The 23619-nt window shown below is 31.6% G+C and overlaps 1 protein-coding gene across 1 annotated transcript; it reads right to left on the reverse strand.

Moving 5' to 3' along the window:
- Positions 1-1147: 1147 nt before the first annotated feature.
- LOC123211175 (protein TSS-like) lies at positions 1148-14480 on the reverse strand. The gene is made up of 24 exons (XM_044629729.1): positions 14443-14480; positions 14144-14245; positions 14001-14062; positions 13820-13912; positions 13630-13702; positions 11588-11926; positions 11406-11467; positions 9901-10032; positions 9516-9557; positions 8862-9392; positions 8106-8260; positions 6797-7292; positions 6545-6607; positions 6358-6459; positions 5745-6059; positions 5575-5667; positions 5357-5458; positions 5160-5264; positions 4842-4975; positions 4424-4607; positions 4008-4139; positions 3704-3816; positions 3533-3614; positions 1148-3018 (listed from the first exon to the last, which is right to left on the reverse strand). Exons 2-24 carry the CDS (start codon positions 14214-14216, stop codon positions 1393-1395), a joined length of 5109 nt encoding a protein of 1702 aa, XP_044485664.1. The 5' UTR covers positions 14217-14245; positions 14443-14480; the 3' UTR covers positions 1148-1392.
- Positions 14481-23619: the final 9139 nt, after the last annotated feature.

Genomic DNA, 23619 nt, shown 5'->3' on the forward strand with positions numbered 1-23619 from the left:
GGATTGGATGAAAGAAGAGAGTAATGGGAGGAGGGAGCGGCGCCTTTTTCTCACAATCCAAGGGCTAGATTCGTCCTTTTCGTATTTATTATTACAATCTACTGTCTGTTCTGTAAAGTCAATACTGTAAATCTACCTATTTTCAAATACCCTCCTTTATATCATAAAAAATTGTCCCCCTACATTCAGTTTCAATTCGACGAACTTCTTTTGGACTTCCTTTTTCGGCCAAACGACTATGTCCCACCCAAAGTTTAATGTTATCTCAAATATCCCCCTTTTAATTATAAAATACTAAACACCCATCCATGGTCGGTTAAATTTAACAGAACCCTAACTCCTAAAAATTTTATCTCTTTTTGTCCCCTAAACTTTAAAAACTAAAATTTTCCTCAGCCTAAGTTTTAAAAAATGGCAGTTTCACCATAGGGTTTCGTTTTGAAATCTCCGACGACATCTTCGACGATCTCTCCCTCTTAAAGAATTTTCTCCTTCCGACGATCTCTTTCCTCCCATTTGGAGGTCCGATCGACGACGGAGACGTTTTGAGAGACGAAGTTCTTTGTCTTCCCAAACGAAGACAAAGCCGTCGTCTTCGTTTGGGAAGACGAAAAACTATTTCTTCCCCGACGAAGTTCTTTGTCTCTCAAGGCGTCTCTGTCGTCGATCGGACCTCTAAATGGGAGAAAAGAGATCGTCGGAAGGAGAGAATTCTTCGGGAGGGAGAGGCCATCGGCAATGGAGCCGGAGATATCACCGGAGATTTCAAAACGAAACCCTAGGGTGAAACTGCCGTTTTTTAAAACTTAAGCTAAAGGAAAATTTTAGTTTTCAAAGTTTAGGGGGCAAAAATATATTATATTTTAGTTTATTTTTTAATATTATAGAGAAAATGATGATTTTACCCTTACTACCGTTAATTTTAACTGCTCATGGGTGAGAAATAGTCGTTTGGCCTTCTTTTTCTGATAATAAGTTAACTATTCCAATACGACAAAGAAGGTGAACCACATGAAGGCAAAGCTAAGCAACTGAAAATTTCAATCTTACTTGTCAAAATTCATCCAGCAGCATCCCAATTCTTGGTATCCTTACTGTTACAAGATGCAGGTAATGATACAAGAAAATAACCATAATGCTACAAAAATTGCCCAATTCAACTTTATTGATCAACTAATATTTCTTAGCAAGTGAAGAAAACTGTTTGTACATATTATTGGAGCATCCAAAGAGATATCTAAATCGATATAATTAACCATGCCTGAAAACTTCCCCTCTGTTTTTTCAACCATGTCCAAGTGTCAAAAAGAGAAGCAAAGAAATACTGTCAAATAAAACAGGGAGCAAAACAGGACAGTACCTTCCCTGTGTCTTTTCTTTCCAATCCTTTCTTTAACGAACTGAAGTGCAGATTGATTGCTGATTGTACAATCCAGCTACCCCATTAGTGAACTGCTGTCGGTTTCTTCGCCGCTTTGTGACTACTATAAATCCTTCACCATCCCCACTATTATTGTTTACATCTTTTGTTTTCGGTTGTTCTTGATCACCAGAATGAGAGGCTAAGTTTGTCTCGCCTTTCTCGTTCCTATAAAGAATTTTTATAATCGCACTGTCCTGTGCAATAGCATCTGAAGGATTTGCCGGATGCTCAACCTTCTTCTCATCACCTGCAGACTGATTTGGAGCATCTTTATTATGCTGGACTGACTTCACGATGAAACTAAGCAGTATCTGCCTTGCCAGCTCTGACTTCTCAGCTTCTGAGCAGCTCTTTTTTGAAGTATTATCCTTAACTTCATTGTTGGATATTTTATCAACTTTCTCATCTTCTGCCTCACTCGTTTCATTTGAAGAGTTTGACTCATTCAAGGCAGTTGAATCTGTGTTTCCAGCATTCCTTTGCCAACCTCTACTCGGTACGAATTCAGGTGCATGCGGATTCATGATTCTTGAAGACCCAGACCCATTTCTTTCCATTATGGGAGTGTGATATTTTGGAAAGCCACGCTTCATGAAGTGAGAATGATTGGTTCTATAGTAGAGAGGTGATCTAGGCCCACAAGGAACTCTGGCCACAAGAGGCCCAGCTGACTCTGCAAGCATGCCTTGACTAACTCTTACATCATATATACCTGTGCCAGCTACTGAGTTTAGTGGGGGAATCATAGAGAGAGCTCCCGGATTGAATGGTTCAGCTGATGCAGAAAGCTTACTCCCATTCATTGCTACCGGCTTTTCATGGTTAGATGAACAAGGAACATCCTCAGGTTCTGCAGCTTTAGTTTTCGGTGGAGTTACACTTTCATGAGTTTCTTTTGTTTGACTATCATCATTTACATCGTCAGCTAAAGAGATATTATTAGTTGTCTCCTCTTTTGATGTCTCAGGTTCAATACTGCACACCTGTGTTTCAGTTTTTACGTCACTTACTTCTTCAACTTTCTCCAGTAATGGCTTTAGAACTGTACCTGGTGGTGCAACGGCTACTTCCTTGTAAGATAATGACTTGGAAGCCATTGAAGTCAGACTTGCCGAACTGGTAAAACTTTTGGAACTAGAAGCTTTTGCCTGCAGTTTAATTGAATCCTTCATTGGTGACAACTCAGTTGTACTGATCCTTGGAGTTATTTGCTGTGCTGGGGATGTAATTTCTTGCCAATTGCTTCTTTCTCTATGTTTTGATTTTTCAGAATTGTTTATGTTTAGCTTCTTAAGAACTGGTCGCCTCCTGCTTGATTTCTTACCAGTAGCATTTCCTGACCTCCCTTTTGGATTGGCCTCTTGCCACCCTTCATCTGAAGTTGTTTCTTCAACAAGTTGACCAGAGATTATTGTTCTATATCCAGTAGTATCATCATTCTCTTCTGGCTCTTCAGGATTAACCTTGCTTATTATTACTTCCTCTACATTGCTTTCTGTTATAGTCTTAGCATCTTTCATTCCATCATGAAGCAGGGCATCTCTAACTATCACATCATGATGGGCCTCATGGTTCTTCTCAGTATTTTGCACAGCCTGAAATTTTAAAATCAAAAGCATTATAAGCATAAAATGTCAAAATTTGAGCTGGAATGAAAGAATTCTTGATAAGTTAACATGTCCTGTTTTTGCATAGAAGTAAAATTATATCAAAGAACGCTTGAGATCATAAAATAGGATAACTAAATGGAATCTGTGTTAGAACATTTGGACACTTAATATTTGATTTTGTGATTTCAATGTTGGAAAAACTACACTAAATGGAAATTCAAGCTGTTATATTTGAACAACATGTCAAGCTCATATATATAGCTATGACTGGAAATGAGCAAGTTCTAATTGCAACCTTCGGAGTTCACTATATAGGTAGAAAATACTTTCTTACAAAATTTACATGCTTTTTGCATAGATGCAGGAATTATTCATATGTCTTCAGTAAATGTTATGCAGCCAGCAGAATGTACAATAAACGAAAGCCTTACATTGATTAAAGCATCCAACAGCATAGAAAAAATAAAATGGAACATAAAAATGCAAAAGAGCTATCTACCTTGGCACGTCGGTGTTTCCTCTGGCCTTCATTTGCTTTAGAATCTTGATCAGGATTTATGTAATCCAGGAGATCTGATACACTGCAACAAAGGATCAAAGGTTTCGGTGCCACAAAAAAAAAAAAAAGACAAATGTAAGAACATGCAATTTGGGAATTCCATATTGATACCTCAGGTGACCTTTACTTGCAATGGATGCATCTGGCTTTGGAGTTCCATTTCGTGCTGCTTCTTGCTGCTCTAGAGCTTTCGATTCAAAATATTCTAGCCATGCAGCAGCATCCTGCAAAAATAAAATATATGCAGCCATTTTGTAATACGGAAATGGGGAAGATCCTATTACAACAGTTAATACAACTAAAACATGGTTTATATCTCAATAGTCCCCTTTCTTGAGCATTGCCAACAAAAAGAAGCCACCCGGCTAGCCAAACTTCATAACCAAGAAATAAAAATATGACCACAAGTGGTTACCTGAGTGCGCAGGTCCTCTGGTCCTAGTTTTGTTTGTAGTATCCTAAGTGTAGTTTGCTCATGTTGCACACTCAATGAATATGCTTCCATCAGTGAAAGAGCTATGGCTATAGCATGATAGCTTGCAGCTGTCTGCAATGGCCCCAAATTTTAAAAAAAAAAAAAAAAGAATGTTCAGGTAATGGAAAAGGTTATACAATTTCAGAATTTGCAGATAAATTAGAAAAACACACACACATGCAGGACAAGACATTGATACTTCATCTTTTGCACAATTGTAATGGAGCTGTCACAAGTGCATGCATTACCCAATCGTCAAGAATTGTATTACAATTGTGTAAAATATGAGGTACCACCTTTCCATCTGACACCAAATTTTATTTATTATATATATATATATATAGAGAGAGAGAGACCTGTATATGATCTGATCCCAATAGTCTTTGGTTGCATTTAAGAGCTTCGTGCAGGTATCTAAGAGAAACATGAACATTCCCCATGCCCTCTTCCATCATAGCCACATTTATGTATGTTGCAGCAGTGTTGGGATGTGAAAGTCCGCAAGTAAAATGCAAAAGGTACAAAGCACGATTTACATATCTGCCAATAGTGCAGTAATGAGATCAAGAGAGCCAATTAAAGAGACCAAATTACTGAAAATTATATAAGAGCTACGTCAGTTAGGGGAACAGGTTCAACAGGAAATTTACATTTTCCATTACTTCCACCTTTATTCTTTGATTATATTGAGCTTAGTTAGATAGAGAACAAGAAGCAGCAAATGTAGTTGCTCTAGTAAATCAAACACAAATTAAACAACTAGTTTTCACTTACTTCAGAGCCAACTCAATGTTTTGAAGACGATAATAAAATACAGAAAGATCCCCGTAGCCTTTCATTGTATCTGGATGGTCAAGACCAAGCTCCCTCTCATTAATATCCAAAGCCTTCTGCTGATATATGGTTGCCTAAAGAAAGAAGGTAGAAAAAAATCAAGTAAAAACAGTGCCACTCCCACATAGTCATATGCAGTTTATAATGATGCATGTGCAACTCAAACTTTCCACTCAATAACCTTTGTACGGAGGGAAGATATGATAATGCTTAAATGCTGAAGCTAAAGCCTAAATATGGCTGAGAAGATTGTGATACCTGATTGAAATCTCCAGTATGATAGAGAACCACAGCGAGAAGACTGTAAGCACTTGCAGTAGTACGATGGTATGGACCACATACAGCAATCATCTTTGCTAATGCCTTGAAATTCAAGTCATAAATGATCTAAGATCAACTGATGTCCTACTACTAAGAGAGATGTAGTTTTATGTCTGAATTGAGTGGGTTATTACCTTTGTACCATAATTGACAGCGTCCTCCACTTTTCCTTTATCAAGGGCTATTTTGGATGACTCTAATAAAGTCCTTCCATCTGCTGAAGTGCATCCCACATGCTGTAGAATACCATAAAAACAGAACCATTAAGCAAAATTTATAAACAGCCAACTTACCAACAGGTCAAAAAGTGAATCAGTGACAGAGTTAGAGAGAGAGAGAGAGAGAGTACTACCTTGCATACAGGAACCATGCTGACAATATCATCTCTCTTGAAGGGGTATGGGCATTCCATATCATAATCTCTTGGAACCAACTCCAACCCAATCTGGGAAACAGTTACAAGTAAATTTCAAGTTTTCAACATAGGTAGCAGCTAAAGCAAACAAAAAAAATAATAACTACCTTATGGCAAAGCCCACGGAGAATTGAAATCTTTCTCAGATGCTGAAATTCATCCTCTAGAGACCAACCAAATCTTTTGCTAAGAAATTGTCGTAACCAGTGAATTTTGAGAGCATGGTCTTCATTCAAGCTTTGACCATCTCCCATTCCACAGCTGCCAAGTAAGAAATTCAGGGACGAAGCTATAGTGGCAGAAAGGTCTGCTACATTGTCAACCGATGCAACTACTGCTTTAAGTACATGCTTGAAAGCTCGAGTAACCATCTCATGAATACAAAGTGATTGGATGTGAGGGAGCTTCTCAGCAAGTTCAACCTGATTCATAGAATGGGATTAGACCAACACAAGTCAATTTCTCAAAGAATTTTGCGTCTTATAGATCTATCTAATGACTTCGGAGATTCAAAGTCTAGGAATAGTTGAAGAAAGTAAAAAATCCCACCATGTAGCATGATATTCAGAGGAAACAATAGCACTGCCGTGGCAGCTGACTTACAGAATCAGACCTTTACAAGGAAAAGGCTAAAACTTGCATGCATTTGTGCCTTGATGTTATGGGTCCATGGGTGCACATGTGTGTGAAAAAGAGAGAGAGAAGGAGAAATTTCCTTACCAAATGACCTAAAGAGCGCATTTGTAGTCCCTTCAAATGCATAAAGTCAGTCAGTGTGCGGCCATCAACAGGAGAAAGTCCAAGTGATCCAAAATCTGTTACCTAATAAAATATTAAAATTAGACATAGAGACAATGGCATGCATAGTTATTCACAAAATAGACACTCAGAACAAGTAAAATTGTACCAGCTCTGGTAAAGCAATTTCATCATAATATTTGTATGCCATTTTCATAAGCTCGTCCATTGCCTGTTGAAAGAAACAAACTAAAACAGTTATTCTGGAGGTCACAAAAAAGAAAATTGCCTCACAGCGACAAAAATACTAAATTCACAAGAATATAACGAGTAAAAGATGTATTAACATCAACAAATAAAGAAAGAAAATTATCCACTTCAATTTTTGAGTTGCAAATATATTTGAAATGGATTCAGAGACCTTTAAATGGAGACCGGTTCCTGATTCTTTCAAACGCAAGAAGGCTTCTTCAGAAATTAGTTTCTTCAGTTCCATCTCGCTATTGAGCTCTCCATTGCTGTTCTGTTCAACAGTATTTTCCACATTCATTCTGCATGGTCCAGTATCATTTTCTTCTTCCTCATTTGTTCTATTAGGCTTATTATCTCTCTTTTTCAAAAATTTAAATTGTTTTCCAAGACCTTTGACTGCATATTCAACCTCATTATCGATCCCAGGTCTCATAGAATTCAAATCTGTTTCCTGTTTTTGTAAATATTGTACCCAACAAGAACCAAGTTCCCATCTGATAGATCTTTCAGAAGCAGCTGGCTCCCCCTCTAACTTGGTCAAACTTTCTTTAATTACTGTTCGAACAAGACTTTTAAAAGCTTCTGAATCATCCAAATTGCACAGGGGTGACTGGCCAGATACAGGTGATTCAGCAGCAAAAGACTTGTGGAGTAGAAACCTTAAGCTGCAAATTGTTTATCACATCAAAACTATGTGAATGAAGAAAGACATAATTGCATGCAACATTAGTATTGTCAGTGCAAGCCTGTTAGTAATTTTGTAAAAATATGAAATTTTTGAGAAGGACAAAAGTTGACCTATTTCAGTGACATAGCATCAACCTTATCATGTGACTTTTCTCTTTCTTTGTTCTTTTTATACAATGTGCATTGTAATATTGATAATGTAATTAATGCAAACTTGTCAGGGCAAAAAACTAAAAATAATGCCTTTTTTTGCTTTTCTAAGGACAGCTAATGAGTAGTTCCCACCACCATCCCTTATCATTCATGTGGGACACCGCAATGCAGTGAAGGGATGTGCCGGAAGTTAGAGAATCCCAATTATTGAAAAGAAGAAGAGTCATCTTCAAGTCTCCAGTGTTCTGTTAGCAGAGTGGATATACCTAACATGAAATCAGCTTTTTTTTCTTTAGTTTATGCATCAAACCAGGACTAAAAGGCAACCCCATCAAGAATTTCATAGATGAATTCCCCCAAGAAAGGTAAAAAATTATGTCCTGTTCTAACATCGAAAAAAGAAGGTACTCCTTTGAATTAAAGATTCCCAAGACCAGCAATCAAAACATTTTATATCCAGTTTAGACTGCAAAATTTCCCCATCATAAAATCAAATGCGATAGATAGTAAACTGTGTAGCTCATACTTCACTATAAGGCTAAACTTTCAAATTCCCCTACCGTGTGGTTTTGTAGTGCACAAAACAGCAGATTGTTCAAATTTATTGACATTTAAAGCAGTGAGTCCATAATTCAGACCTGTTTATATTGAGAGCATTAGCCCCTCCATCTTGTTGATCTTCAATTTCAATATCTTGTGCTTCAAACTTTTCCTTCTTCACATCACCAACAACTTTTACTATGGCAGTGTATCCACAATGCCTTACAATAACGATGCCCAATGAGGAAGTATCCTGTCAAGTACTAAATTATTCAGTGTGCTTTGTCATAAATTCCTTGTTAAAAATAAAAAAATACAAAGAAAGGAGAACCTAGATTTTCTAAAACCTTTCCTAAGAAAAAAATGTATAATTGTATTGTTTCTAAAAAGGAAAAAGAAAGAATTTAACATGCTTGATTAATCCTGCAATTTCACCCAGATGAGATGGTCCAATCATGTACAACAAAAAATTAATAGGTTAAGTTGAAAAGGGCTACAAAGAGAAAATCAAAGAAAATGAGGATTAAAATAGCAGAAAAGAGCTGCCATGATGAGATACTCAATAGTTAGGTTATACACTAAAGTTAAAATTTCCTCTGAACTACACCTTTTGAGCAACATGCACACCTATATGGTGAGAGAGAGAGACTAAAGGATGTAGGTAAGTGGGTCATTAGGAAAGATCATACAAAAAAAAATAATAAATGAGAGATGCCCAACCCAAACTAAAAATTACCTCCTAAGATGGTAGACTATATCCCACTACCATGTATCTAAATTCACTGAAGTGATTTTTCCTATTATGTGTTTGTGTCTGTATGAAAGGATGAAGGAAACAAAGAGAATGTGCATACATGAACAACTACACTCTCATCTGCAGCAACCCCTTTAAGTAAATTCCTTTTAGCAATTTCCTCAGCAGACATGCCAGATGATTGATTGCTGTTAATTTTTACTTCAGACTTCAAGCTTGCATCTGCAACATCGCGTATTATGGTGATGGACAAGTCCCCCACACGATCCTCATGCAACACTGCACCAGGATGCCAATTTATTGTTTTATCATTTAAACTGGAATCAATGAGGCGGCATATTTCTCCCACAGCTTTAAAAATTGAGACATCAACAAATTGGCTATGAAGCAAAAAGGCCTTCCGGTCTCTGACCACCCTCTCTTCTTCAGTTTTGCAAGGAAGCTTAGCTAATATAGCAAATTCTGTTGCCCATGGTCGTAGATCATATTCTCCATCTCTTCCCTGCCCCCCACCATTGCCACCCCAATTCTCATCTTCTACTGGCAGGGGTGTGAAGTTTGACAGAGACTCAGAAAAAGATGGGGGGACAAGCCATGTATTTCCTCGAAATCCATAAGGAAGATTACCAAACTGAAAAACGGCAATAAATAAATTAATCAACGCTTTGCACACCTTTTCTTTTAACTGAAGATACAATAAAGCCTCAGTTGAAACTACAGTGGAAAATTAACAAGTCAGTGTAGAAAATGTTACCTTGTTGTGTTCAACAAAAGCTCTCATTAAGGACTCATATGCCTGCATTAAGCACAAAGAAACAGACATTAACCAAAAGATGGCAGCATGTGAAAAGCTGGGATAAAATCCTTGAAATGCAATGCAATCCAGCTGTGTATTTTCAAAGTTATAAGATTGAACCAATCAAATAGTTTCAGTTAAACCCAAAAAGGAAAAAAAAAAAGGAGCATTCAAAATGAAAAGTTGAATGTGGCAAAACTCTGCCACTAGAGCTGACACAAAGTCAATTGCAAGAAGATATTTTTGCAACCTCACCAAATCGTAGCACTACATTCAAATGCAACAATGCAGGTACTCACAACCATTGTGAAGAAATATATCAAAACAAGTTTAGACGACTCACATTAGCAAAAGCCCGGCTCAGATTTTGTAGAAGATCAACCAAGGAATGGCTGTGAAAAAACTGCTTCCCCAATGTATAAAAACCTTTTACTGATGCCACCACTTGTATTAACTTTCCATTGCAGATCTTTATCTGTATGCAGAGAACACATTTTCAGTTTTACTACACCCAGTGGGGTTAAAAAAAAGGCAGCAACATCACACTCAAAAAATAAAATAAAACATGTCACCAAACAGTATGTTTAAAGCTGATGACATAAAAGTGATAAAGGTTTACATTTTCATAAGCAAATTTCTTTTAACTTTTACATAACAAAATTCATAAAACAAAGCATATTAATTAAAATAGGTAAAAAAAAATTCAGCCTAAATGTTTTTTGGCAAATTTTTGATATAATTACTTTTCTAAGCAAATTTATCATTTATTCCAATAATACTATTTTCTTTTAGTAACCCTTCTCTTTAGGCTTGTTATTTCTCAATAGTGGTAAACTCCAATAGTACATCATCACATTGAATATAAGATAGTTTGATAATTTATATCACAATAAATCGAAACTTTCATTGAAAGTGTGTTGTTGAAACTTTCACGGATAAAAGTTTAAAATTTTGAATATTGATTTATGAGATAAGTTTGATTTTGTTTATTTGTTTAGTTATCAATTACATTAGTTGTATAGACAGTAAATATCTATTGTATTAGTCAAAGTAGAACAAGTTTTAATGTCATATCAAAACGGAAAGCAGAAACACAATTTCCTAGAAATCGAGTGTAAATATGAGCATGCGAGAATACGAGGAATGCATGCATTCTCGCACTTATGTCTTATATTTTTATTTTTATAAAAATATTTATATAAGACATAAGCGCAAAAATGTTCTCGCACTCATGTATATAAATATTTTTACATAAATATTTTTATATAAAGTGAAAAAAAATGTATGTATTCTTGCATGTACACACTTGCACTCGCATTTGCATTTGCACTTGTTTTCCAGAAAATCATATTTCTGCTTTTCATTCTGATCTGACATTAGAACTTATTCTACTTTTACGAATACAATAGATATTTACCGTTTACACAACTAATATAATAAATAGCTATATAAATAAACAAAATCAAACTTCTCTCGTAAATCAGTATTCAAGGTTTTATACTTTTATCCGTAAAAGTTTCCATAATAAGTTCTCGTTAAAAGTTTCGATTTATTAGGATATAAGTTATCAAAATTGTTTAGGTGGAATTTTTTTCTCTATTTTAATTAATATTCCATAAAACAATTTCATGTTTTTTGGGATGAAATCCTAGTCATAGCAGCTGAAAATACACATTTAAAATGTTTTTTTTTCCTGAGAAAAGTAAAACACTTTAAAATTTATCTTTCTAGAAAGCAATCTCAAGTTTTCAGAAAATCACATTGTTAGTGTTCTTCTCGAGAGTACTTTCATGTACTTGTACTTGAAAGTGCTTATTGAGAATATCAATAAATCTTCAGAACATTCACCTGGATTTCAAAGTAATCGCCAACTCGCTTCTCTTCATCTTTACGCATACATCTCTTCAAATCTACAAACCAAAATTTATAAACAAGAATAATAAAACTTTAATTTTTACGTAAAAAAGGAACAAAATCTTCTCTCATGAATAATTTTGCAGTGATATGATAATAAATAAGAATAAACTTACGTAAGATAGGAGGGGAGAGGTGAGAGAAAGAGAAAAAGTCATAAAACTCAGAGAGTTTCGGCGTCGGGCGAATGGCGGCCATGTCCCAACTCGACGAGATAGGCGACGTAAACGACGCGCCATCGGATTCTAACGTGGGGCGTAGCCCATTTCGGTCATCAGAGGGCGCAGGCGTATTTGATGTAGGCTGGTGCGGCCTACTTCCATTCTTTTTGGAGCGTGATTCTGATGATGGCGGGGACCGGGTGTTTCTGGACTTGGAGAACCTGGTGGTGCACGCTACGATGTCTAGGAGTCTCCGCACGTGAGCCACCGCCTGAGCTTCGTCGGCGTAGTCCTCTGTTCATCACGGTGGTAGAAATGTAATAACAAAAAATTATGATTGGTCCCAATATAAATAATTATTAATGTCAGCCGCACTTTGACTTACTAATTTATCAGATATTGAATAAGGTAAAGTTTGTTACAGTGTCTCCCCAGATATTCAACGATATAACTAAAATCAGTCGTTGGTAACAGAAATATAAGGTGCTTTTCCCACTTCATGAAACATAGGGGAGTCAATAAAACTGCAGTCTAGTGTCAAGGTCTGAAGGGTTTGGTTTAACTTTAAGTCCACTACCAAATATACCACTTCCACGATTCTTAGAAGGCCAAAAGACTTCTTCCCACAGAAGGTGCAATGTTTTTTTAACACCCATGTAGGGTTTTAAAATTTTAAATAATCACTTATTTATTAAATTTTATAATTAATGTTAAATAGGTTTGAAAAACCCAACCAAAAGATTACACACAAATCTTTAAATAAAATTAATAAATAATACTTTTACTTTTACTGTAAATTATAAATTTTAATAAATAAATAAATATTTAAGATTTTAAAATTTTGCCGGTAAAAGGCCGGAATGCTAAATTTGGGGGGGGGGGGGGGGGGGGGGGGGCGGGGCCATCTCATGTAGGTAGAGCGGCTGTAGAAGCAATGACACTACCAAAACAAACAAACAAAGAATCCGGAAATGGACTTATTACCCAAAAGCAAGAGTTGCCGATGTGCTTATATTTATTTCTTACATGGTTTCACGATCAACTCTTCATCATTGTGAAATCCCATCCAACCCAAATCTACTCTAATACTAAATGATTGACAAAGTTAGTTGTTGTCATGTCTGTTTGTTTCAATTATTCATGTCAAATAAATTATGACTCTAATAATGACGTCATATATATATATTGTATGCACAGAATAAATAAGACTAATTAAGTTTTGGAAGACTATAGAAGATTCTATGTGTTCAGCCAGCCCTAGTTTTTTGTACAAATTCTGCATATTCATATGCTTTATTATCATATTGTGCTTCTCCGCATATTTTAACTAGTGAAATTTCTAGAGCCATCAGGAATATTCGAAGCCTCAATGTACAACCACATGAAACAAGTTTGCTTTCTATACTAGGAATTAGCTTAATATTATATTTGAATTTCGAATATCTTAATAAACCCAAATTACTAAATTAACAATACAATACCATGTTTCTATCCGAGTTAAGGTTATTACTATAAATTTCACACCCACTTTTTATTTAAGCATAAGACTTCAATTAATTGTTTTTTTTTTCACTAATCTTCTATTAAATAAACCATAAAATCTACCCAATTTGTGTTTGTTACATGTGATAATTCTTGTAATATAATACAGTTATGTATATATATTTTAAATATACACGTATAAGTACAAACATATTTATGTATTCAAAAAAATATATATATATATATATAATATTACTCCTAAAAACGAACATTTAGTAAATGTTTACTTCAGGTTAAGAGTCATGTATATAGTTGTTTGATTAGTAGGTGCATAAGATCATTGCATATAATATATACTTAATTAAGCCTGAAAGTTGTAATATTTTATAGTTGAGGAGAACAAATTAAGACATAAATAATCTTTGGAGAATATTTTATAACAAACATATCAGACATTAAAAAGAAAGCCACATTGGGTTGATAAATTTTATTGTGAGAAAGAGAGCTTCACCTACCTTCAACCATTTTTAGCAAGCATGGCTTCAGATTAACCACCTCTACTCTGTCATTCAATCTCTGGCCTTTGACCTGATCAATTTAACTAATTAATTAATTTCATCAAAATTAATATTATTCAAAGTGAAAAAAAAATAGTTATCTTTTTTACTGTATATATAATGAAAAATAAAAAATATTTCTATGGACCTCATGAGACAAAGAGTAGTTTGTTAGGTGGCAAGTTTCTACATTCACAGCTAAGAGCTTTTTCACATCAAGTATCTTGTCAGTGGAGATGCCCTTCACACATAAGTTAGAAATTGTTAATACTGAATAATTAATGGTAAATAATATATTCAAAATTATTTCTGAAATGAAAGAAATATACCTTGAGAATCACTTGTGATTCATATGGAGTGATGACTGTTATATCAAGAACACTAGGCACCACTGCACAAAATCAAAATTAGATTCAAAAACAAAAAACTAGTGTAAAATATGTATATTCAAAGGTGATTGATTAATATATACCTTTCTCCTCTTTGTTCTTCTTCTTCTCAGCCTTGGCTTTATTAGACTTCCCTCTTCCAGACCTTGGAGCCATTGATTTCAAATAATCTCTCTTGTAAATTTCTTCAAAAAGCAGACAGTCAAGAATCCAGTTGCAAGAACATCGATATTATCACCAAGAGATATTCAACAAAAGATTTGACTCCACCAATCGCAACAATGGAGAGCAAATTAAGCAGAAGTAGAAATGAAAAGCGCTTTTGTGAAAACAAAGAAATAAAAACTGGTAAAGAAGATAGGATAAGGGGTTTTGGGTTTACCCTCTTTGTGGATTGTTAAGCAATCCTGGCCTCACCTTGTTGCTAAAAGCCTGATTGCTTCTCTCACTCTAATTATAGGGGGAAGCGGCTCTTGCAAGAAGACAACTCAAATTCGTGGGCCAGTAGTGGAAAGATTTTGGGCCGTTGAGATTGTGACACGTGGTGGATGATGTTGTTTTTTGCATTTGTGGTTGAGCCAGTTTTGTTTTATCACGTGTTTTTGGCCTCACCAGCCAGTAAATTATTAGTGTAAATAATTATACTTACGACTCCTAAAATGGCACATTGTTACGTGAATTAAAAATGTGGTGTGGTTTTTTTTTTTTTTGTCAAATTTTTAATGGTTATTAATGTTTCTCGCTAGGGTCGTACCCAAACCAAATGATTCAATTTTGGAAACAAATTCGGCCTAGTATATTTTGATTCAATCTTGTTTAGTTTAAATTTAAGCTAAGTTTGAATTAAAAGAGTTAATATTATTTTCACTCAAATTAAATTAAAGTTATTATTGTTAAAAGAAACTAAAATCAAATCCAAAACAAATTATTTTTATTTTTTTGAATTCAAGTAAAAAAATATTTAAGTTTAACTTAATTCAGTATCATTCTTGTCATTGTTGAGTCTATTCAATTATCATAACTTTTCCTCACTTGAAAATTTTTCATTTTAGTTAATTGAAATGAATGAGACCAACATAAATAATCTATTTGTTTGTAAATTTTTATTGTACTGGGTTGGCAATTAAGAAAAACACCTGAATTTGGATGAATTAATTTTTTTTCTTTTAAATTTGAAAAATACGTTTTTCTTCTCATCCGTTAAAATCAGATATTAATTTATCAGTGCTATTTTTTTTTTTCACTTAAGTTAATATCATTTACACTTTAAACAGTGTTTTTAATTAGAATTATTTTTTTACTCATATTTTTTTGTTTTTTAATCACCAACAACCACAAAGTTGATGGCGAAATAGAAGATGAGGAAAGGCAAAGCAGCACGGAAATTAAAGAGAAAAAGAGAGAGAGAGGCGTTGACGACAAAATCGAGGTTGGAGAGGCAAGGCAAGACTATTAAATCAAAATTAGAAAGTCCAATCCCAGATAAAGAAAAAAGCTTAGTAATCAATAAGCTTAACTCCGTTCCACAGACAATGGCTCGACCGCTTAAAGTAAAATAATTGAGAAGCTGAGAAAGTTAGATGGGTTGTGGTGGTTTGTCGAAACACAGTTGAGAAAACACCAAAGGGTATAATAAAATCATGAAAAACGTGGCAGTGCCATGATATGCATGATTGTTGATTTGAGGTGGAGGGAAAATTAAGAGAATCTTAAGAAGGCTTTCTTTTGATTGGTTGGTTGTTGCCAGACTTTGTAATATAATCATACCATCACGATACTTGATCGGTGGGAAAAATCCAAAGAAAAAGAAGATTTTGAGCAAAATTTGGCAAATTCAAATCGAAAGTAATAGTGAACAATTTATCAAGAGACCAAAAAAACAAAAAAATCAACCTTATCAGTGACCTTTTATAATTGAATGATGAATCAAAAATTTATCAAATTTTTTTACATAAATTTTCATTTTTCCCATTAATTATGAAAAAATAAATTTTTTAAATTTAAAACGAGAAATAGTTATTAGAGTATGTGACCTTCAAATAAAAAATTTACTGAATAAATATAAAATGATGTCACTAATTAAAAATCAAGTGAACCTATCAAACAACTATATTTTTACGAACTTCTTATGAATTCATATACTATACTTATATTTATAAATACTGCTATGAATTCATGAATAAAATAGAAAAGTAATTTACAATTTTACCTTCTATAATCCCTTGATTCATCTCAATTGCTTGTCATTATTGAGTAATATAATTATATTTAACTACTAGGTCTACATGTTTTTTTGAATTTTAAATTGACCGTTTTACCTCCTGAAATTTAAAAAATTATAAATCAATCTCAACCCTTGAATTTTCAATATTCATAATGAAAGTTAAAATCCAAAGCGGTTTACATATTCAAACCCCAAAAATAGAATTGGTGAAAAAGTTTGGCATGGTCCTTAATTTCAACCACTATCTTTGTTAATTTACAATTAATTAAGGTTAAACCATCACTTTACCGATCACACATCATTATCATTTATAATAACTTTTATTAAATTAAAAGCAAAAAAAATATGTATTTGGTGTCTCTCTGCTGATCTTTCTTCCTCAAATCCAATAAACAATTGATTATAAATATCAGTAAAAGATTCTATTATAATGCACCCCATTTGCATTCATGTTTTAGCAGTCAAGTAAGCCAAATAAAGAATTATGGAAATAATATTAATGAAAGATATAGCACACTAAATTTCAAAAGATTAATAAAATTAAAAAAATATTAAATTTTTTAGAGAGAATATATGAATTCGAACCTCTGTCATCTTTATAAAATCTTGATTTTATGTTTCGAATTTATACATTGAACTAATATGAACAAAAATAATAATAGTGCATATTTAAAAGTAAAATTTTGGAGTTTGTGAATTATTGAAATAAAACGTGGAGGCAATGTTTTCAACTTCATAATGCCATTTCTGCTCATTCATAATCACAACCATGGACTTCCCTTCCCAAATTTTATTTAAAATAAACCCATCTTATGTTTATTCAATAAATATAATTATTTAATTTATATATATATTTTTTACCTCGACATTAAAAACTATTATATTAATATGTTTTAAATTATACACATATAATTTATTTATCTAATTTGTAATGGGTGGTTTTAATTTAAAAAATTGGGATTTCATGTATAATCAAATATAATTTGACTATTTTTATTAATATAAGATATTAAAATGCAACTCCCAACCTCCTTGGATCACACGTACTAGCCATTAATCCCAAGCATGCCTTATAAACAAATTAATGTGAACAGAAATTAAAAAAAAAAAGGTGTAAAATGAATAAAGCATGCATGCATATAAATGCTTATTGCATTAATAATTCTTGATTTATTTTAATTAATTGTTGTTTATACGAAGCAATTAATAATTGGCCTGACATTTGTTTCAAACCGATCACTAAAAGGAAATAGAGAGAAAAGATATTTTTATTTTCTTAAACTTTAATAAATGTATATAATATTAAATATTATAAAGTGTTTTACATAAGCGAATGTATCTGAATAGAAGTTTTTGATGTGCCAAAAGACTCATAAGTTTCAAAATTTAACACTTACACCCTTATTGCTAAACAATATTAGTTGAAAGTAAATATTATATTATAAGAGTGATTTCAGGGGTTAGTAAAACTAGTGGAGTATTAAAATTTCAAAGAAAAATGTATAAATTTGAGTCTCTATTATGTTTATGAAACTCTAATTTACTTAATGCAATAGTTATAGATCCAATCATTGTATCTCAAGTTTATCTGCTTAATCAATCTGAACTGAAACTATATATATATATATATATGGTAAAACAGACAACCCAATAAAATAACTTTTTGTTTTTTAATTTCACAAAGGTCTCATTAAATTGTCAATGTTTAGAAATTTGAATCATTAATATATTTTTAATATTTTGATTATGTGATAAATGTGAAATTTAGTTTATTTTCATTATGGGAGAGAAGACATAATAAGTATATAAACACAATTAATGTGAATTATAAGGGTACGAAATTTCCTTTAAAAACTTGTGGATCTTTCTATTATTATAAATCTCTATACAAATAATTAATGTGACACACAAGCAAAGTTATATATGCTATGTTTCATAAAAAAAATATTTTAGTTTTTAATAAATAATATATATTAATATGACAATATCCCACCAAAATCAAGAAGATGTAATCTTAATTTCATACATAGATGATTATGTCAAGATTTTTTAAGGTCAATAATTGAGTTGAGTGGTTCCCAGATTGGGAATTGACAAAATGTTATGAGTTTCATGCTTTAATGAAGATTTGTTGGATATTAAAAATTTAATCAAGATTTTTTGGATATTAAAAAAGATTTATATTGACCCGAATTAAACTACATTTCAATAATAAACTTCAATAATCTTTCAATATGTGCATGTTTATTGTTAATAATTTAATTGTCATTATAATATTTGATGATTTTTTTCTATATTTTTAATTCGAAAACTTGATACTATATGTATTAAACATTTTAACACAAATAATTAGTTTTTTGAAATTATTTGTCAAATAGTGACAAATTAATTATGATTTTTTATAATTTAATAATCATAAGTTATACTAAATATGCAAGAATTAATTATCATATAATTAGTTATTCCTATAATCATAATCAATAATTATAATTTAATAATAATAAATTATGCTAAACAAACACTATATATGTTTTTTTTTAATACTAAAGACACACAAAATTCTTGCAATTTGGGATATAATATGACAATTTCACTGATTATAACCATACATAAAATATATATTATTTATTTATTTATTTAAAATTAACACCTTCACTCTTAATTTTGAAAAAGAATATATATTAATTTTGTACACATTGAGAAAAAGAATATTTCAAGTGGGCGGCATTTTATTTTCTGGTTTTTCCGGTCCAATCTATGCAATAAAGAACTTCGTCAAATTGTTTAGCATTAATGTCTTACTATTTGTTTGGCCGAATTCATAATCTTAATAAAATACATTTAACTTCGACGCAATAGGAAGGCCAAATGACTAGTTTCCACTCAAACTATGATAAGCCTTAAATGTTCATTTACTTATATGGTATCTATTTTGGAGTAAATTTTGATTAATTTTAGTGTAAATTATTATTTTATCTTTTATTAGTATAATGGTAAAATGTCATTATTGACCAATTTTCTTTTATTTTTCCCCTCTGTTATCACTACCACCATCTAGACTTTATCACTACTATTACTTAGATTGATTCACGTCACAACCATCATCTTTTTCACTTAAAAATCAAGACTATGTTATCTTAAAAATCTATTACTCATAAACAAAAACAACTTTTATAATTTCATTTTCAAAAAAAAATGAGAGGAACGAAAACCTAAGTTATATATATTCTAATTAGTTTTGAAGTGCTCATTTACTCGTTAAGAATTTTCAAATATTAAACGAGAAAAAAACAGTATTTGAAGAAGTTGATATTGAGTTTAGCATCAATGTGATGTTAATTTCATGATTTTTTTAATCTAACTTCTCAAAGATAATCATATTTTTGAGGGACGCATCATCCTCACTTTTCAAAGCTTCTTCTTTTTACTTTGCATTTTTCATGCTCTTCCACCATCCAAGAAGGCAAACCTTTCTTTTGCTACAAACTGTCAATTAACTCTAACTTAGATGTAAATGAAACTTTTTAGGTACATGATTATTTTCGTTTAGGATATCTTCTTTATCCTTCTTTAAGTCTTCCTCCACATCATCACTTGCAAAAGCAAGACTTGTAAATTCTTCATGAGTAGAAAGTTTATATGATGTTTTAGGTTAAGAAGGCATAATCTCATACACCATATCTCCATTGCCATCATCACTATTCAACTTTTGTGTATCATTACTTGTATGCATAAAATTCTAATTACTAGATTAGAAATTCATTCCTATTTTGATTCATCCACGGAGTTGACTTGTTTTTAAAAAAAAAAAAAATTAAGAAAAGGATTAATTTCGAAGAAGTTGGAAGTTAAAAGGCAACTAAACATTGAAGTCGCAATGCGATGGCTAATTGATTAGGGGTTGTGGACTCCTACTTATAGTCATCATCTCACTTGAATATGTGAACTAAAGTGATTTCGTAGTCGATAAAACTCATGAGTTACGATTGTATCTTTTTCGAGGCGATGGTTTTTTTTATTGTCTTGGTATTGAAAAGTTTTTCTTTTGAGGTGATTGGTGGTGAAGAATTTTTATGGTGTGTGGGTTGACACTAGGGTTGTGATGAATTTTTTATAAAATGGTTAAGGTGATATCACTATTTATATTATTAGATGGGTAAATGATATTAGTCTTATCCTATATTTGTACAAAATGATAAAAATACATTTTGAACATTTAAACCAACATTTATTTTTTATGAATAAGTGAAAAAATAAAATTTTCTAGTTTAAAGGATAAAAAATTACCATTTCATTAAAGTTTACATGAGAAACAATCATTTAACCTAACATGAAAAGACTTACTTGACGGTTTATAAGTTGTATTGTACTTTTAAAATAAGAGTAGTTGTATATATAAGTGTGATTAAGCTGCCAATGTCCCCTACGTCAGGAATTAGCTAGGGTTATTGCAATTAACATTAGTTGACAGTCCATGCTTGAGACCAAAGTACCAAAAACTAGACCAAACTAGTTGATTCAATTGGACCGTGGTCTAATAATTAGAATTGTTCTAATTTTAAAGTTTGACTGTAATTAAAGCCTATTCCTAACATTAAATGATATTTTATAAGTAAAATATAATGGTTTCCATTAATGGGACTTGAACTCAACATTTTTTCCATTAATTTAGAGTATGTCTATCAAAGTAATTTTATTTTTATGTGAAAACAATTTAAATTATATATATATATATTTGATAATCAATTAAATGAAATTATTTTAAATATAATTGTTAATATATTTTTAACAACTCATGGCCTCATCAGTTTTACCATCAGCTAATTCATTTAATAATATATTGAATTAGATATTTTCCATTTTACCTTATTAGGTTGGTGTCATATCCCACTTTGGAAACATTATTTAAAATTAAGGCAAAGGACTTACTCTCCCTTGAGGTTTAGTTTATTCATAAATTTTTATTTATTAAGTTTTAAAATTTAAATATTTATCTGTTAATAATTAAAATTAACAAAATTAATTGGTTTCAAAAATAAAATTATTATTTAATTAATAATATTAAAACATATAAAAGTTAATATTATTTTCTTCATTACTTTGAAAAACTATCAATTTTCTCTCAATATTAAGTTTTGAAAATTTACATTTCTCTCATAGGATTTCAAATTTTCAGAGACAATTTTCTACCGAATAACTAGCTTCTCTGGTGTTGCCTTCGACGCTTGCTCCCAACACAATTCATCTAGATAAAGATGAATATCATTTTCATTTTCTATGGTGAAGACAAGTTCAAAAGAAGGGAGAGAGATGGTCGAAGGGTATCGATTGTCGAAGAGAGAGCGACAAACAAGTTTCGATCGTTTTGAAGAAGACATCTTTATCTTTGTTTATTGCATTGATCTTCAAGAGAGAAAGTGCCTGATTTGCTATAGGAGGGGGAGAGATTGGGTTGAAGAAGGGGGTCAATGATGCTTTCATTGATTGAAAAATATAGGAAAGAAAAATAAATATTAAGGGAAATTTTTAACTTATTTAAACTTAGGTTAGGGAAAAAGATGAATTTTTAAAATTAAGTTGAAAAAATGAAATAAAATTATAATTTTTTTAATATACTGATTAAATAATAATTATATTTTTAAATTTAATAGATTTTAAGTAAATATTTTAATTTTTAAAATTTAATATTGGGAAGTTTGAAAATAGACTTTTTGCCTAGAACTAATCAAGGTTGCACTGCACGATGCTACTAAAGTGAGATATGATTTAAGGACGTGATGCAGAACTAACTAGAAGCTGATCAAATGATTCAAATTAACTGTTAGCAGAAATCCATCTTATTATTTTTATTCATTGGTCAATACATTGACTTTGGATTTCCGCGTGTTTCATATTTTTCATGAATTAAATTCCATTTGATATGGTTAGGAGCCGAGAATCAATATCATTTACAATACATAATATTCAACTCCAAATCTAGATTATATCTTATCTTCCGTAGATATTTCATATAATAAAAAAATTGAGAAATAAATTATTCAAATTAAATCAAATGTTTATTCTATATTCAAAATTTTATTTTATTTAATTTTTTAATAATAAAAAATAATAATTGAATCAAATTATTTTTTAAAATTAAAACAATTATATTAAATAAAATAAAATTTAAATTTAATAACTGATCCTATATCATCAAACCAAATAAAATTAAGTATTTCAAATTTTATTTTTCATTCATATTTCACGTTACTTGGGTGGAGCTTCTGCACAAATTGCGTTTTCCAGGTGCTGCTGCTCCCAGTGTCCGGGACAACATGTCCAACATCAACGTCAATGTCAATGTCAGATAATTATCATAGTGGAATTAATACTAATTCAGAGAAAAAAAAAGTTTTATCATTTATTGTATTTTCAACATTAGGCTGACTTGTGACTTGTAAATTTGTGGTTACTAGGCGGCAAGTGTGCCTTTCACTGGGAGGCAAAATTCAACTTCCCTTATCATACATAGGTTATAATTTTTTAAAAAAATATAATTAGTTAAAAAAATTATACAAAAAAATTATGGAATATAAATTTTGTGTTAAAAATGATTTTGAAATAAAAATATAATTGAGGGTATCATAAACCTACTGCCTACTAGCTATTCTAAAAATTAAGTTTTTCTTTTTTTTAAATTGTCATGTCATATTTCAAAGTCATTCCAATAAATAAAATTTTAGCAATACTTTTAAAATTTTAAAACATGTATAATAATTTTATTTAGAGACAATTAAATTCTAATATAAAAAAAACCAGTTTAAACGTGTAGGGCGAGGTTAGTTGTACGATTATACAAACAAAATTGTTAAAAATTTATAAAAATGAATCATTTCTAAAATTACGGCAACAAGGTGGGAATTAGGGCCCAGGTCGGCCTGTTGGGGTGCCGTCTGGGCCCTAGGGGAGAGATGGTCCACGATCTGGTTATAATTGTTTACAGGCTTAGGGTCCGGTCCTAAGGGCCTTTTAGGGCCATGTTTCGGGGACAAAATGTAAATTTTACATTAGAGAAGTTTAATAAAACATTTCATGACATTTTTCGTGTGATATGTGTAAAAAAAAAAAGAGTAAAATTAGATGCACTAAAAATAAATATATTTTAATCATTCAATGATAATATGTTATCATCAATATAAAAATTAATATTTATTATTAATATATGTAATTCTATTAAAGAAAATATTTTATAAGAACTAAAAAAAAAAATTTAAAAAATATGTTCAAATGTGTATTTTTGGTGTGCACATAATTTCATGTTATCAAGTTTCAAAAAAAGTGTGCCAAAATAGTGGT

This window comes from Mangifera indica, chromosome 3 (assembly GCF_011075055.1).
Source record: "Mangifera indica cultivar Alphonso chromosome 3, CATAS_Mindica_2.1, whole genome shotgun sequence".
Classification (NCBI taxonomy): Eukaryota; Viridiplantae; Streptophyta; class Magnoliopsida; order Sapindales; family Anacardiaceae; genus Mangifera; species Mangifera indica.